This window comes from Urocitellus parryii, chromosome 10, assembly GCF_045843805.1.
Source record: "Urocitellus parryii isolate mUroPar1 chromosome 10, mUroPar1.hap1, whole genome shotgun sequence".
NCBI lineage: Eukaryota > Metazoa > Chordata > Mammalia > Rodentia > Sciuridae > Urocitellus > Urocitellus parryii.
In genome coordinates, this window is record NC_135540.1 from 113125971 (window position 1) to 113144300 (window position 18330).

The window sequence follows — 18330 nt, forward strand, 5'->3', positions numbered from 1 at the left end:
ACTGGTCTCTTTATGTATCAGACTTTGTACGCATCACTTTACCACTGCATCAGTTTTTCAATCTATAAAATGGGGATAATAATGTCACTTGCTTCATAGGACGGTTGGAAGGATCAGATCCAGGTAAAACTATCGGGGCAGGACTTGGCACCAAGTGTTTAATAAATGTTGCCTACTCTAGGCCGAGACAGGAGGATCCCGAGTTCAAACCCAGCCTCAGCAACAGCAAGGCACTCAGCAACTCAGTGAGACCCTGTCTCTAAGTAAAATACAAAATAGGGCTGGGGGTGTGGCTCAGTGGTGGAGTAACCCTGAGTCAATCCTGGTATCTCTCACCGCCCCCCCCCCCACCAATTAAACTATGAGTAGTTTAATTTGAGCAAATGCTGCTTACTCTAAATATCATCATAGTTCTGGATCTGTCAGAAATAATCTGTGAGTTCCTAGGCTCATCTCTAACACACTTCACTGCCCTCCCCTGTAGAACAGCAATGAAATTAATTGCCCTGGAGATTAAATGATATAATGGCTTTTTAAAAAGACTGTCGAAGTTAAAAGTGTTGGCCATAAACAAGTTGTTCATTGTTGTACACAAAATATTCAGTTTATGAATTATTCATCCCACTTGCTTTCAGTCTCGCTTCTTAAATTCTGACCATTTCATTTCTTGTTACTATTTACTTCATCACTTAGCCCCCTTCCTGCCCCAAGTCCTTTTACAAGTACATCTGTCTCAGTGTCATAATAAAATGTTTAGGGCCTCCTGTGAATTGCTTTATAAATAGACACTAACACTACCTCACTTTTCCAAGCTCTTAGATGTTTCCACACTTGATATCATCCCCAGTTTATTTATTTATCGAAGTCCTGGGGATTGACCCCCAGGGCACCTCACCACTGAGCTACGTCCCCAGCTCTTTAGATTCTTCATTTTGAGACAGGCTTTTGCTAAGTTGCTCAGGCTGGCCTTAAACTTGCAATCCTTCTGCCTCAGCCTCCCAAGTCACTGGAATTACAGAATTATTCCCATTTTATAAAGGTGGAAACAGGCTCAGAGAAGCCAAAGGAGCCCTTTCTCATGGCTGGCTAGTGACAGCTCTGAGAAACCAGTGTCTGTTCTCTGAACTCCCAGAGTTCTTCCTGCGGTAACACACTTCTCTTGGGAATATGTTCTCTGCTTAAAGTGTCCTAAGTGAAGTACTGCCCTGCACTGAAAAATGAATGCAAGAAAATAACTCTTCAATCAACTATGGAAGCTTCGGGATGGATCAGAGTTGTCTTGGATCCCTCAGTTCTAAAATCCAATAATCTGGGAACCTTATTTATTATGTTCCATATTTGAAACACATTATCTATGATGTGCTTTGTGAACGTCTCAAAATACATTGTTTGACACATAAACACACCACCTCCTCCCCTCACCGATTATTCTTGGATGAATGTCTTCAATAGACATTTCAAGAGCACAGTGGCTCATTGAGAGGTGTGTAGTTTATGGACCTGCAGACCAGGCTCATTTCAACTCCACGTCCACTAGCTACATGGCCTGGGAACTTGTTTCTTTAAACATTTTATTCGCCAATATATTTTAAAAAAATTTTTTTTTAGTTATAGTTGGGCACAATACCTTTATTTTATTTGTTTATTTTTATATGGTGCTGAGGATCGAAACCAGCTCCTCGCACATGCTAGGTGGATGCTCTACCCCTGAGACATTCCCACCTGCCCCACCCTGGGAATTCAAGCCCTTTGTAACTAAGGTCATCATGGCATACACAGAGATGATTCTACAGCTCTCCTGAGGATTAAATGAGATGACATAAAGCACCTCGGAAGAGGCTAGCACGGTGCAACATTGGCAAATGTTAGAGCTCATCTAAGGCCAGGACTGGAAAAAATTTTTACCTCATCCTATGAAAATAGAAATTGATTAGGGTGGCTTGTCCATGTATGACCCAAGTTAGGAAAATGCAACAGAGCACAAGGAGATCTATTTCTATAAAAGGCCAACCCTTCCTTTTTATGAGGCTACTTTTGCTCTGTTCCAGCAACTAGGGGTCTCCCTTCTTCTCCTTCTTTTCTGCTTCCTTCCTTTATCTTTGCCACATAATGCTATTCTTTGAATCTTCCTCTAATACTTAATTTTGCTTATTCCTTGTGTCTCCCCTTTCATACATCTCTCATACAAAATAGAAGAATATTCATTTAATAGGATGCCGCCCCTTATTTATAAATGTGTTATGAGTGGAAAGATTTATAGTTCCTCTTCACTGAAGTCCATTAAGCAGCCCTGGAAGTTGAGCTAATGAAGGAGAGGTAGGAAATGGGCAACTAACTCGCAAGACAGTTTGGCTGAATCAACCCTATTAGTTCATCCTGTGTCCAACACATAGAACCACGGCACCTTTCATGAATGCGGGCTTTTTATTTGCTAATTTGTTTGTTGGGTACTGGGATTGAAGCCAGGGTGCTCTACCCCAGAGCTATACTCGGAGCCCTTTTAATTGTTTACTTGGAGACAGGGTTTCTTTAAGTTGCTGAGGCTGGCATCAAACTTTCAATCCTTCTGCCTCAGCCTCCCTAGCAGGTGGGATTACAGATTTGTGCCCCTGTGCCCAGAAAATGTGGCTCTTGGTTTTTTTTGAATGGGTCACTGGATACCAATAATAATAAAATAAAAGCTCTCCATATTGACTCAATATAGTCTTGAAGAATTTCATGGTAAGGCTTTCCCCAATTTGTTATTAAGTCCTAGGAAATATATTTTCAAGACAAAAAGAAAAAAAGTTCTACCAAATTTGGAAGTGTTTATTAGAACAGGCAAACTTCTTGATTATCATCATTTAAAGAAACATAACAAAAACCCATGTGAAATCCAACATATATTTGGCTAAAATTATATTTCATTTTTAAGACAGATCAAATTTAAATCTTTAAAAACACTACCTCGTTTACAGGAACATAAGCCTTAATTAAGATATCAACCTGATTGGTGAAATCCGTGTAGGATGCTATTTCATAAGAGTGTTTTGTAATGCTCAATTCTATGTTTGTCTTTAGATGGAGAAAACATTTATTAGTAGACTCTAGCTTATCAATCTTAATGGCTGTAAACTAAATTGTGCTTCAGTACATATTAGTATAATATTAGCAATCACCATCTCAAATCCCTTCAAGATGTAGTTCGGCATCATTCTGAACCCCTGGAAGCTGGTGACACAGTGAACGATCTATATTACTAGTTACAACAAATCAGGGCAAAAAGAGGCAATAATTTTTAAAAAGCAATCAAAATAATATGAATGAAACAGTTTGACTAAGAGAAGTTTTGTAAGAGTAAAATCACATTTTGGTTAAGTTAAAGCCTAATTAGATCATGGACTTGGTATTTCACTTCAAGTCCTGTGGGTGGTACTTAAGATGTCAAATAAAATCTTAGAAATGTTTTTCAGGCAGCCCACAATGCATCATAGAATTCTTTAGAAGTCACATATTCCGTGGCCTCTAGGCTGATTTATTTGCTAGAAAGTATAAGTCCTAAAGAAAAGCATTTGACCAGTCATTGAGGATGAAACATCTACTAGGGAAACAGATGTTTGGTAGAGGAGTATGTTTTGGACTTCCACTTCTTGAGGCTAACGTTGTTATCCTATTTTACTGACAGAGATTTTTGTCCACTTAAAACTATTGGAACAATACTTAAATTCTTGAAGTCTCATTGTAAAATAAGCATAATAAGGGATGTCTCACAGCTAAAGAAGAGAAGTAAGTAAGATACTGTGAATCTCCAAGATTTGGGCTGAGAATGAAATGAGATGCTGTATGTAATTAACTCAGTAATTAACTCAGATTCTGGATACATTCCATACTCCAGTCCTTTTAGTAACACAGTTTTGTATCTTTTAGCTACAAAAGATAATTCTGGTCACAGAGAGTAGGTCTAAGTCCAGAAATTTATCACTAATCAAGCAATATATAAAAAAAAATGGAAATAAAAAATTCCCCACTAAGCCTCGGTGTCTTTCTGCAACTTTTAAAATGCAGAGCCAAACCCCTTTCCCTTCCCAAACCTACAAAGAAGCAAGATAAATAAGGCAAGCAGCTTCTTAAAAACAGGCACTAATTTATATCAGGTTACATGACCACACATTTTTGTAAGGAAAAATGATCATTCCATACAGGTGATATAAAATCTGTGGGGTTGAAATCAAATCCAGCCTCAGGGTGAACAGGCAGCCTGGGTTGTGCACTATACATTAAGGGCCACCTGTATCGAGCTAGACAACCGATCAGGTATCATAAGTACCAGATTGCCAAAAAATGTGCCAATTAAAGTCACACAATCCCAGATTTCAGAAGTTTCCTAAGTGTGGGTAGCGCATTTCCAGTTTGCTGGAAATGGATCCATTTTCACTTACACCGTGTGGTACTCGCTCAAACATTTCCCTTCCTCATACCCAGAGTACATAAACTTTAGCACACTTTATGAGCTAATGGTCTGCCAGAGTCTTGATTCACCAAAGCCAAGTGAGGAATGATGTAACACGTTTTCCAATAGAAGATATGCTCACTGAGGCAGTGTTCAAATAAACTGCTGGCAACATCAACCAAAGTTCTGAGCACCATGAAAAACATTCAAAGACATTTTTTTTTTTCCCTACCGGTTTATAGAATTACCAGGTTCCAGCAAGGTGGTGTGGAATCATCCCTTCCCAGCACCCATCTCTGTGCCATGCAGCCCCGGTTAATGATTAATTCCAGGATGTTCAGTTTATGAAGACTGCAACTTACCATCACTGCTTCCCCTGAGCACTACATCTGGCGAAGGTGTCTGCCTGGAGCGGGAGCCAAAGGAGTCTAGGCTGTCAAAGGAATCATCTCGGCCATGGCGAGGAGGGGAGAGAGAGTCACTGCGCTCGGAATCCCAGCAGTCGATGTAGCCACTGTCTCGGATGCTGCGTTTAGGACTCTCAATGTCATCGGTTTCCTGTACGAGAATAAAAAGAGTTACAGACATTAATAAACAGATCCGGAAAATTGATCTCCAGTTCTCTCCAAAATATCCTGCATATCGAATCAGTAATGGCAACGTTGCAGCAACCAGTCATGGCAGATCTGATTTGCATCCATGGTCACTGTTCCATTCCTCAACCTTTCTCCATCGGGAAATCACCCGACATTTCAAACCAATAGATAAAACACCCCCAAGTAATGAATCCTCCATAATATTGAGCAAACAAAAACAAACAAACAAAGCAAAAGAATTAAGAGTGAAGGATCACAGTTTGGATTCACAATGATGCAATGATAGAGAAAAGCAAAAGTGAAAAACCAAAACCTTGACCTTGACCTGTCTTTCAGAATCCATAACTGCATGCCTGGACGGGGACTGCCCCCCTAGTTCAGCCGTGCGGCGGCTCCTGTCTATGCTATCTGGCAAATACAGACAGCATTTGTGTTAGCAGCAGAATCGGCTCTGATTAAAATCCTGGAGCAGCATGCCTCCATGCCGTGCTACCTCGGAGGGAAATTCCTGCTCTGAAAGGGAGCTGTCTCTCTGAGACAAAAAGTTAAAAAAAAAAAAAAGCAATGAAAAATATGCAAAATGCTTTTCCTGATGCTTCGGAAGAATCCAGGCATGCTCTTGCTCTCAGCCAGCTCTTGGCGCTGGGGGAGCTGGAAGCACTTGTAGCTGACCCACATGTTCAGAGCAGGGAGAACAATGGCTGTCTTTGACAGCCTGTGATTAGAAATTCTTTCCAGCACAAGCGGCACATACTAAAACACTGAAACTCCAGCAGAAGAAAGGTCAGTCAAAGCCATCCTCACCCTCGGATTATAATAAAAGCCTTGTTCCCGCCAGTGTCTTAGCATTCATTACAATAGCCCAGGCTGACGAAAACAAAAATAACTCCAGTCACTCAAAGATAAACCTCAATTTAATATCCCCCAGACTGCCGCTTAAAATCAGGACTGAGGATAACGCTGGCAGAGGGATGTGTTCTCAACTGCAAAGACCGGAACGTCGCACTGTGCGTTTCCCAGGATGCTCGTGAAGGTCCCTTCTGCCTTCCCAATGAAAAGGCAAACTAAATAAATATTCTCCATGTTAGCAGTTTTGGAAACTGGTCTAGACTAAGATGCCCACAGGAGCTGAGGCCTTTGCAGGAAGTGCTTTATTGGCTGTTTCTATCCATTATATCTGGGTCCTCTGACACGTTCCCCGGAGGGAGGCATTGGGGGTTGGAGCGGCTGCAATTCAGAAGACACAAGCAGGTTTTGCATCAAGAGAAGGGAGTGGGTAAGTGGGCAAGGGAAGGGCTGGGGAGGACCCTGTAGCCTCCACGCAGAGGACCTGATGGCCACTCCTGAAGAACTGGGTGACGATGGTCTCCATGACCCCAAGGCAGAAATTACTGTTTTGGAAATGAAGGCAGTTTACCTGCAGGTCAAAAGTTAACCAGGACTTGGAACAAAAGTCAGGCCTGAATAGCTGGAAAAGGAAGAACTCAGGACTCACTGACAAGTATTAACCTAAATTAGATATGGTTTTGAATTTCATTTCTTTGGAAACACAGTCAATATCTTGAATTATTTACCTACTGAGAATAGGTCAAATGGCTAAAAAACGAAGCTCACTTTTATTGAATACCTAGGGTCTAGGATCATATGTAACACATTTTGAATGTCACATTACTTGTGGTCAGCATTATCACTATTTTTTGGTTTTTTGTTTGTTTTTTGTTTTGGTACTGGGAATTGAACTCAGGGGCACTCAACCACTGAGCCACATCCCCAGCCCTATTTTGGATTTTATTTAGAGACAGGGTCTCACTGGGTTGCTTAGTGCCTCGCCATTGCTGAGGTGGCTTTGATCTCGAGATCCTCCTGTCTTAGCCTCCGAAGTCACTGGGATTATACAGGTGTGCCATTGCACCTGGCGTATTATCATTCTTAATAGAAGGGGAAAAAAAAATAAGAAACAGAGAGGTTAAGTAACTTGACTGAAGTCACACAAGAAGAGGCAAAAGGTATGATTCCAAAACAGGACTCTCTCTCCAAATCCCAAATGGTAAAATCTAAAAATACTCAGTCGTCTTCTCCTCCACTGGACACTTCCTGCCTCCTTGACCTGTGGATGATGCTAACCTGGACTAACTAAATGCTCAGAACTATAAATAGTGCAAAAGGGAGGCTGTTTTGAGTAAGGGCTAAGAGCGTGTCTCGGAAGTCAGACCAACTGGGTTTAAATGCTGGCTCTATCCCTCGCCAGTTGTTTAGTCTTGACCTCATCTGTAAAATGGGGCTGGTGACAATACTACTTTCACAGGGTTCCTGGGAAGACTAAATGTTTGATATATGGAAGGCATTCCGAAAATTGCACAGCACAGAATAAGGACTCAAAATATCAGCTCTGGCTATGATCACTAATATATTTCCTCAGGTATAGAAGTTTCAATATGTAAATTACACCACATTTGCAAGTTGAGTTAAGGACACAAATTTACACACACACACACACACACACACACACACACACTTCTCTCTCTCTCTCTGTTCATATCCCATATCTAGATGCCTTGGGTCTAGTTTTCTATCAGGGAGGTGGGACGCTCAGGGAGCTGGGCCACTGGTCACATCTTGAAGGGACATGTCTACAAGCTGCTTTGGTGCAGCATTACAAAACTGAATTTTTGAGAAAACAATAACAGAAAGTTTTCCCCAAAGACCCAACATCCCTCCCTCCCCTCCACAAACCACAGGAGAAGAGGCAGGAAGGGAAAGGGAACATGTTTCTTGGAGCTGCAGCTGCTTTCTCACAGCTAGTAATGGAAAAGAAAAACAGAAAGGCCACCATGTCCGTGACTGTGCAGAAAGCCAAGAACAAACCCTCGGATCACATGCACGGGCGGGGAGCTGAACGGCACAACCAGGTTGCAAAGCTAAACCAGGCCACCGTGGCCATCCTTGGCCAAGCTGGTCCCCCAGGAACCGAGGGGTGAAGCAAGAGGGAGGACCTCTGGCCAGAAATAAAGACGTGGACAACTGGCAGACACAGTTTTATGGCCTTCCATTGAGTCACTGTGCTTTTTTCTTGGTCACCTAAAGCCAAGCCTTTGGAGAAGGGCAGAAGATATAAACCAACGGGAAGATGGCACAATCTAAATTCCCCCGTTCTGGGGTCTCATCACGTTGGCTTTTCATCTTCTAGATGAGTAGCTTTGTGTCTGTAGCAGAGGGCACACGGGGTGAAGGGGGTCAGGCCCCAGTCAGCCCTGGTGCTAATTGCTAATTGTTCCAGGAACAGTGTTGATGAACAGGGTGAGGACTTCTGGCTTTCACGAACTTTTTGGATTATTTCCCCCGGCTGTCCTCTTCTTATCCCTTTGTGAGAGATAACGAGAAGCAGCTAGGATCAGTGGATGACTTTTGGTATCTGAGAAAGTCCAGACGCCTCCGCTTTACCACTTGACATTTTGTGTTTCCTTTGTGATTTATCAGGTAGCTCAACCCTACTCTAAAGTGTCTGAGAGTTCTCTTTCTCCAACACCCTCACTCATTCTCCCCCCACAGCCCTCTGGCTGTGGAAGTGATTCATCCCACGAACATGGACTGGGCATGTTCTCTGTGCCACCAGGCACTGTCTTGGTCCTGGGAACACAGTCTTGTACAAAAATCAACACACACTCTGTGCTCATGAACCTTATGTTCTAGTCCAGAAGAATAAACAGAGGGATAAGAAGGGATGAGAGTCAGATAAAGAGCACCACCTTGACGGCTGACTCTCTAGTTCCAACCTGGAGATCTCGTTGGATCCCTTCAATCTCGGGGGTTCTTGTAGCAAACCCCTTGTTTGGCCTAAGTGTCCCTCCTTTGGGAGGCTTTCCCTTCTTTCTCAGTGAAAGGCACTGACCAGGCTTTCCAACAGCAGCAGCAACCATCTCTGAAGACCTACTGTGTGCAAGACGGTGCTAAGGGCTGTGTGTTATGTGTATTACAGAATTAACAATTTGTCCTATAGTTAACAGTTGTAAGTACATTTCTCCTACTAGAAAAATGAAAATGACCTGACTAATCTCCTTTGTGAAAGAGAAAATATTGATCTTAAATTTATTTCAGCCTGTATCTGTGCAGAATAGGTCCCATCTGTCCCTTAATGTGTTGTCTACTTCTTCTCCAGTAAAAATACCTACAATTTTTAGCTGTAATAAGTCCACCATTCCCAAGTCTTTCCTTGCAGGTAGGTAGGAATATGTGACCAATTTTCAAGTTAACAGGGGTTTGTCTTAGTCTATTTTCTGTTGCTATGAGGGAACCTCACAGAGGAGGTAATTTGTAAAGAAGAGAAATTTATTCCTCATGGTTCGGGAGGCTGAAAATTCAGTGTCAAGGTGTGGCACCCCATGAGGGTTCAGAACATGGCAGGGGGCATCACATGGCTACAGAGTGCTCAGGCAAAGAGAGCCCGCTTTTATAACAAAGCCACGGCCAAGATAACAAACCCCTTGGCAATAACAGCATTAATCCAGTCCCTCATCACCTCCTAAGGGTCCCCCCTCTCAATAGGGTCACAGCAGCAATTAAATTTTAACGTAAGTTTTGGAGGGGACATTGAAACCATGGTAGGAGTGTCATGTGACACTTTTTGGAAGTGTGTTTAGGGGGAAGGCACAGCCCTTTCTTCATCTCATTCCTCTTTCTTCCTGACCTGAATGTGGTCATGACAGGTGGTCATGACCATGACAGCCAGAGCCTGAGCAGCTATCTTGGACCAGCAGGGGAGAAGCCTGGGATGGAGGATGACAAGCAGAAAGAAGAGGCTGGGCCCTGTCATGGGACAGAGGTGGAACCCCACACTAACCCCGGACTCCCACACCAACACAGGACTCCTCACCTCATTCATGTTATTTTGAGGGTTTTTTGTTTGTTTTGTTTTGTGTGTGTGTAGCATTTCCCACCTGAACCCAATCCCGACAAAATAAGAACGCTTTAAAGAAGTTTAAAAAAGGTGAGCCATCTATTATTATTCAAGTACAAATTTAATATAAAAACAGACACTTAGACTTCCCCAAGCCAGACTGGAACTTTGTGGATTTTTTCTAAGAATAGAGTCTGATGAAAAATTGCAGGACAAACTCAGAGTTAAGACGAAGAAACAACGTGTTGTGCTTCATTGTGTGGGTGTGTTTATTTAATTTTTTACAAGAATTTAGCTTAAAGGACTTTGTTTATATGTGTCCTGACCAATATGAAAGCTTTGTCCATTTATAAATACATGAGCCAGACCGCCCCTGGCCAAACGTGAACATGGCTAGCTTGAATTTAAGGAGAGCACATTGTTAGAAAGCTGGAACAAATTCTTGCTTTCAGAGGTTGCAAAGAACTGAAAGTCTCTCAAGGAGTCTCATTTCCTTTATTTTGCAGGTTAGGGAAGTGAGAAAAACCAAGGCCTCAAATCTTTGTGTTCTAATAAGGCCTTTTCCAAAATTCATGACTGGATTACAAGTGAATTTATCTGTTCACACTGAGGCTGGCTGGAAGGCTTCTCTTGGATTACATAACACTTTATACTAATACTTAGGATGAGTTATATGTATTGCCCAATCTCATAAAAGATCACTCAGGAAGGATCATGAAGGATCGTGAAGCACGCCACTGTTTTTTTTTTTTTTTTTTTTTTTGACAATTTCCTACCTTAGGTCAGTCTTTCCCATAATCTAATAAAAAAATCAATCTTAAATAATGTTCAAACAAAATGTTACACCAAATAAACAAATCAAGCTTTTAAAAATGTCTCCTGAATTTCCAGGTCATTCGAATACAATGGCCATACAATGCACATATTAGATGAGAATGTTTCTAATTCTCACTCTTGGCCAGGGTGGGTGCCAAGGGAAGAACGTGGCTGATGTGACTCACCCACATCAGGGCCCTGATAGGCAAGCAAAGTGACCTTTAGGATAAAAGTGCAGAGCAAGTGTTCATTTTTTGCAGAATACTGCATTGTTTAATTCAAGTTTATTCCCCCAAGAAAGCAAGCCCTGAGCTCCTTGGCATACAAAGCCAGACACTGACAGATTGCATTTGCTCTTTTAGAATTAAAGTTGGACTGGGCTCAGATTTTCTGTTCTCCAAAGGTATAAAAGTTCAGGTAGGTTTGAGATGCATGAGGCAAAAATGTCATTGGTAAGATGGTCATTTCCTTGAGCATGACATCTTTGGCTGTAATCATCTTAAAAACAAGGACAAGTATTGCTTTTCCCCCTTATTTAAACCTTATGGGATGGAGAAGAAAAGTTATGTTACCTTTCTCATCTGCGCCAACAATCCTTCGAACTCCTTCAGGTTCAAGGTAGTTCCGCTATAGGACGCGCAGCTGTTGGCAGCTTTTCCCAGCCAGTAAATGGTAACTAACACCTGTGGAACGAATAACGCAGAAAAGCAGGAGAATGTGCCCTCAAGAGTGACGTTTAAACCAAGAAATCCATCAGTCACTCACAGGAAGGCAGGAAGGAGAGAACATGCAACATTGACTTGTACAAACCACACGTATGTGGTACCCCTTAAATGGAAAATCATTTTAATAACAACTCAGTGCCATCCCAGTCAACACAAAACAGGATTTGGTGGTGGAAGTAAGACTCCAGTTTTAGGGAAAGTTTGGTTGTGAGAAAGTGATCCATAAGTCAGCAACAAGAAAAACGACATCCTCCCAAATTATTTTCATGTAGTGAAGGTTTCACAATCAGGAGGCAACATATTTCAGAAACTCTTTGGAGTCTTCACCCAGATAAGCAACGGAAGGGACTGTCAATTCCTTTTGCAACAGGTGCTTTTGGAGGCCCTCAATTTCTACTTGTGGGCACAGAGGTTCTGCAAAGACCAATGGCAAAAATCTCAAAGGGCTGATGAAGGTGAACGAGTGCTTCCCAGCATAATTATATCTAATTAAAGTCAGAAGAAAGCAGTACAATGAAGAATATTATCAGATATCCCACTAAGGAGCATAGTTGGCTTCCTATTCTATGATGGGGAAGTTTTAGCCTTGACACACTTGCTATCCTTGGATGTTTAAGAATGCCTGTGAATATTCAATGGCCTGAAGCTACCATCCAAAATCAATTTTGTTCTGTCTTTCCAAAGAATCTGTCCACAAGAGCAAATGCTCTTTCCATTGATTTTCCCAGAAAACCCCGCAGGAGTCGGCTACAGATGAGCTCCTGGGAGCTGAATTACGGGGGACTTGAAGGTCGTCTAAAAGCTCAGACTATGATTTTATTTTCACATTCTGTCTTACTGCTTCCACCAGGCTGGGAAGTACTTACTGTACCTCCTTCCACTTGGTAGGCCAGAAAATGCTTTGGACCATGTGATATAGGTATATGGTTCCAGCTGGCCACAGGCCCAAAATATGGTTATGTGCATCCATACTAGGATGTGATTCAGTTTCTACCTCTGTGGGAAAATTTTACATCATGAATCCTTCAAAACTTCCAGAAGGTCTTTTATTAAATGGCTGCTTACAAATAAATTTCTAGAGAACAGACAATTCCAAATGTCAGAACATTAACTAGGACCATAAAATAACTAATGTGTGCAGAATATGAAGCTGTCTTGAAAAGTATAATAAGATAGACTGTGTTGTGTTTTCGATTATGGGTTTTCTGATTTGTTTAAAATTGTATGATGAAAAAAATGGCACATGTCCCTAGTTGTATGGAGGAAGAAAAAGAAGGTAAGAATGAGAATGTCAATCAAATAGATAGCACCTGGAAAATTTAAAAAAAAAAAAGTGTGTGTGTGTGTGGGGTGACAGCTAACTTTTCTATTTTAGATGCAGAAAGTAACTTCTTACATTCTTCAATGTAAATTAAAACAAAAAAGCACATACTTGCCTTTTGAAAATAAGATTTAACTATAAAATGTTGGTTTGAGGAAGTACTAATAACAACTCAAAAGATTCCTAGGAAAACAAAAATACAAACAGCACAGGGCCATGGTCGCAGTCAATTCTATTCCTATTATGCTGATCTTTTCCTAAAACAATTTGCCCAACAGCTTAATTTAATAATTCCATCTGGGCCTACAAATGGAAAGTGGCTAATATTAGTGTTGAGTCTGATCGCTGTGGGTTTTAAGAAACTGAATCACAAACAGAACACAAGCTTTCATTTTTTTTTTTTCTGGATTGAGCACTTAACTAATTAAAGAGAAACCTCTCAAATCTACTATTTTTAGCTTTATCACAGTCATTAATTATTCCATCAGAGACACACACATACTTTTTTTTCTAAGAAGGACTCTTTGCAGCAAGGCACATAGGAGGCATTGAACTTAGCTTAATGTTGAACCATCAGAGTCAGAAGTAAACAAGTTTGGCAATGGAAGTGAAAGTACTTACATTTTTCAGCTTCCTACTATAGTCGAGGCTCCTAGGTCAGGAAAAGAAAATATTATCAGAAAAGCAGTTTCTCCCTTCAACACCCCTAAGATGCACTTGCAGCTAACACATATAATGAAATCAGAAGAACAGAGTTTTTTAAGGTCTAAGACTATTTCAGGCAGTGGATAAAATTGTTTATCAAACAAAATGTAGGGCAAGGTAGGATTAAAGCTCCACTGCACACTGTGGAATGATGAATACTTTGTAACATCTGGAAAAGAAAGAATTCTGTTTAGAACGGGAACTATTTGTATTTGAATTCTCAAAGCTTAACTCTTAAAGATTTTGCCTTGAATGAAATCTCATTGCACTTCCAAAATCTTCTACATGCAAGTACTTTGGAAAGGTCTGAAACCTTACTTAATTAAATAGATCTGGAAATATGAATAGAAGAAGCAACACTAGCCAAATATTTTCCCCCTGCTCTGGACATAAATTAGCATTGGGAATTAGCCATAGACAGGAAAATATGCATGCTATGTTCAAATATATGCACATGTGTTCTGAAAGACACATAAATGTTTACCCTCAAACTATAAACAACAAAAGCTACTCGATGGCTGTGAGCAATGGCACATGCCTGTCATCCCAGAGTCTCGGGAGGTCGAAGTAGAAGGATCATCAGTTTGAGGCCTGGGCAACTTAGCAAGACCCTATCTCAAAATAAAATTTTTTCAAAGGGGACTGGAGAGGTAGTTCTGAGTGGAATGCTTCTGGGTTCAATCTCTAGTACTGCAGGGTAAGGGGGGGGTTCTACTTGATGGTATTTTCTAAATATTCATATAGTAAAATAACAAAAATTTCTACTGAACTATTTGTTTCATTAACATGTCAACAAATGAAAAACAGGGAAAAAAACAAATGTTTTTTTAAAATTCATACTAATTTCAGTGAGGGGGGAAGCAATGTAGAAATTCTATCATGTAAACAATGAAGAATTCCTGAGAATATTTAGACATTTAGACCCTGGGTACTTCAGTTACAATGAATATTCTGACTTAAAAATACACATGAATAAATAGGTGGCAATTTTAACTCAATTAAGACTGGAAAAAAAGGTGGTCCACTTCAGAGATAAACCCACCATTGGGGACTTGGATGAAAAGAATTGATGCAATTTGGGTTTGATTAAGAAAATGCATTCACGTTTCCAGTTTTAATAGATAAAGATGGTATGTCATAATCTGCTTAGATATCCACCAAGATAAATTAAACATGTATCAGAAAAATGGATAAAATATCTATAAAAGATTTAAAATTCTTACAAAAACCAATATAAGGGCTAGGATGTAGTTCAGTGGTAAAGTGCTCTGGAGTTCAATTCTAAATATTAAAAAAAAAAATTGGTGCTGAGGATTTAGCTCAGTGGTAGAGTTCTTGCCTGCCATATGTGAGTCCCTGGGTTTAATCCCCAGTATCACAAAAACAAACAACAACAACAACAAAAACTTAGATGCTCAGGAGCAATCCATAGTCTTTTTGTATTTTCTTTTTTTTTTTTTTTTTTGAGAGAGAGAGAGAGAGAGAGAGAATTTTTAATATTTATTTTTTAGTTCTCGGCGGACACAACATCTTTGTTGGTATGTGGTGCTGAGGATCGAACCCGGGCCGCACGCATGCCAGGCGAGTGCGCTACCGCTGAGCCACATCCCCAGCCCGTCTTTTTGTATTTTCATCCAGCTGTTTCAATTCCTTGAAAAGTTCTTTGCTGTGTGCATTTCTGGATCATGCTTTCATTTCCCATCAAAGTTGTCTGGCATCCATTACAGGTAGAGTTCACTAAATTACACATGCAGTAATCATTTACAGGTTTTTCCTGCTTTTTTTTGGGGGGGGGGGAGTCTACTCAAGTTACTACTCAAAAAAAAAAAAGGTAAAGAAAATCACCTATAATAAAAGCTAAAGAGTTTTTTTTTTTTTTTTTTTTTTTTTTTTAAAGATGATTTCAGGAGCACATCCCAGTTTCCTCTGTGGGATCCACCCTCTACCTGATTGCTTACACTATCCGTTGATGTCATCAAGATGCTCTGCATCTCTGCGGTTGTCCTGCTTAACTCTCAGAGGGGAAATCAAAGAACTACAGAAGTTGTGCGTTGATCCTCCCTAGCTATAATGTCCATGTGTGTTAAAAGTTGGCCCTGTACAGTGCCCAATTAAACCAGCCTCCATCATAAAAAGTTGGGAAGTAGATAGCATGTGGCACTCTCTACTCCTTACCAGAACCAGAAGCAACAACTTGCTGAGGGTTACAAGCCAACTCACGGCATCATTTTAACATAAATTAGTTATGATTTTCTAAATATTAATACAATGTGAAATTTTATGCAAAATGATTCCATCCTTGCTGCCTGGGAACTCCTCCGTCCACCATACTCACTCTTCAGAAGGATCCTTCAACCACACTGGTTTATTTTTCTTTAAACATCACACATACACACAAACACAAAAAAAAAATCACGCTGTTTCTCTCCCAAGTCCTTCTTCTGCCCTGAGTGTCCTACAGACCTTCCCAGGCTGGTTCTTGCTTCCTATTCATGTCTTAGCACCCAGCCTTGCCTGAAATGCTACCGCTTCTGAGAGGCCACCCTTGACCACCTCTGGACAGGTCACTGTGTTTCACATCTGTTTTTTCTTTTCAGTACATTTGCTCCCTGTGATTATTTTTCTGTTCATTTAATTTGCTTCTCACTTCTTGACACTGGGGTGTAAATTCCAGATGAGCCAAGGACCTTGGTTATCTTGTTCATTCCATTTCTCTAGTGCAGGAAAGTATGGGACACATAGGAGCTGCCCAGTAAATACGTGCCAAGTGAATTACTGCAAAGTGCCAGCGTCACAGAGGAAGGCGATGCAAAAGCATTACATAAAGAAGATAACTGGGTGAGTGACAGAAAGATTAAACAGGGAAGAAGATGAGGAGAAGAAATGCAAAAAGGGAGATAGATGGGGACATGGCGTAAAGAAGGGAAGGGAGGCAGAAGACAGAGGAGGAGACGAAACAAAGGAGAAGGAAAGGTCGAAGGGACGGGAAAAGAGGAAGATGGTACCGTAATTAAGAAGTGACTGTGTCCATGAGTCACTGGCCTAAGTGATGTTTCTCCCTTTTGATTGCTTTCTGTACCTTTGAATTGATACCTCTTTTTTAGAAGCTGGTTGTTCTAACAACCAGATCTGCACTAAGCAAACTCTACTTAGACTCAGACCAGAGAACATTCTGTTCAATTCCACTTTATAGATGAGGGCACAGGGCTTTTGCAGTAAGGGAGCTTAACTGGGACCACCCACCCAGGGAGATGCAGGCCTAGGGCTAGACCCTGATTTCCTGATGCCTTGTTTTTTTATAGATCAGCAATAAAGGTGATATGGGCTATAAGTTTCTAAAGCAAATTATTGTTTAAAGTGGCTCCAAAAAAATGTATGTGGCTGCCGACACTCAGAGTGAACTTTCCTTCACCCTCTAAGCAGCGTGTGTGTGACTAATTATTACCTATGATGTTGCACAGTTACTATTATTTCTGGTTTCTTGCCATCCAGGTGAAAGTACAAATGTGAGATGAGGCAGAACCTAATATAATTTCCTAAGGAACAATGATTTATAGAGGCCAGATTTAGATCCTGTAATAAATGGAGCATGTGGTAGCTATAATTTTTATTCCATTATTATTATTTCTTTTACTTAACTAAAATTTTTCCACAAAAAAATATTGAAGAATTGCAGATTGATAACAGACAAGTAATCATGGATAATCAATTATGGCTGACTCTCTCTCTAGTCATGAATCATACAATCTAATATAAACCCCCATAGTTTCCATTCACCCATATTTTCTCCATTATTATTATTAGGTCGATGATATTTTAATCAAGACTAGCAAATAGAACAAAACTAGTAGCTCTAAGCTTTGACTTCTCTCTTTTTCTGTTTTATCATGATAAGACAATTCCAAAAATTGCCAATTCAGAGATCCTGTCTAAGCAATCCAGCTTATTACTAAAACATATTCATGTGAAATATTGTTTGACTAAGGTAGAAAAATGTTCTGTATGAAATCAGAACTTCAGGAAAGTTCTCTCTGCCATCTCCCAAGGACATTTCCTTTCCTTACCCTAGCCATGAGCTATTTCCTTACACAGAAGTACCCTGCTTCTTCTTTGATTCTGGCATTCTGTACCAAAGAATTCTCTGTCCCCAAACATGATTCACTGAGGGCATACAGTCAAGAGCAGCCATAGTTTTTTGTGTGTAAGATACATAGACTCGGTGAGTATTTCTCTCTTGTCTCTCCGTTGAGCTTTATAACATTTTCCTCTTCTTCAAAATTCTAACTCTATGTGAATGACTACTACATTTGAAAAAAAATAAGTTTGATCAGAATGAAAGCCACAAACAGAAGGCAGGCAGGAAGGCCAACATGTCTGGACAGCAGATTCTTGACCTTCACATTTTTACTTTATTAGGCATACCCAACTCTCTGCCTCTTAGAACTTACAACATTATCACCAAACTGTAAATCAAACCTAAAGGGGTTTCCCTTAAACATAAATCGTGCATTACTTACTTGACCGTTGCTCTGTTGGACGTATCCTGGAGGTCACTCGGGTCAAAGAGTTGAGATTCTTTAAGGCCGAGCTCTTTACAACCTCTCAAGAACAAGATAATATTGTCCTGGAAGGAAGAAGACAAATCCAAGTCTATATTATCTTAGATCATGCTTATGAACGGGTCCCTCCTCATTAATAGTCCAAATTGCTATAGGCACATCAGCCATGAAAACAGCTAGATCAGACTGAAACCCTGGACTTTTGCATTGCAAAATTATACTTCGTTAGGAAATGCCAGAGTAAATGGATACTGTAAACTCCCCAACCACTGCCATGCCAAGTTC

At 40.6% G+C, this 18330-nt stretch overlaps 1 protein-coding gene across 16 annotated transcripts in view; it reads right to left on the bottom strand.

Moving 5' to 3' along the window:
- Limch1 (LIM and calponin homology domains 1) overlaps positions 1-18330 on the bottom strand; it is a 313082-nt gene that overhangs the window by 77500 nt on the left and 217252 nt on the right. For all 16 annotated transcript variants that reach the window (XM_026387247.2, XM_026387242.2, XM_026387234.2 and 13 more), the window contains exons 4-7: positions 18004-18110; positions 13403-13433; positions 11308-11418; positions 4792-4987 (exon numbers count right to left, since the gene is read on the bottom strand). In XM_026387247.2, the coding sequence (XP_026243032.1) occupies positions 4792-4987; positions 11308-11418; positions 13403-13433; positions 18004-18110 (445 nt within the window). The remainder of the gene's footprint in view (positions 1-4791; positions 4988-11307; positions 11419-13402; positions 13434-18003; positions 18111-18330) is intronic.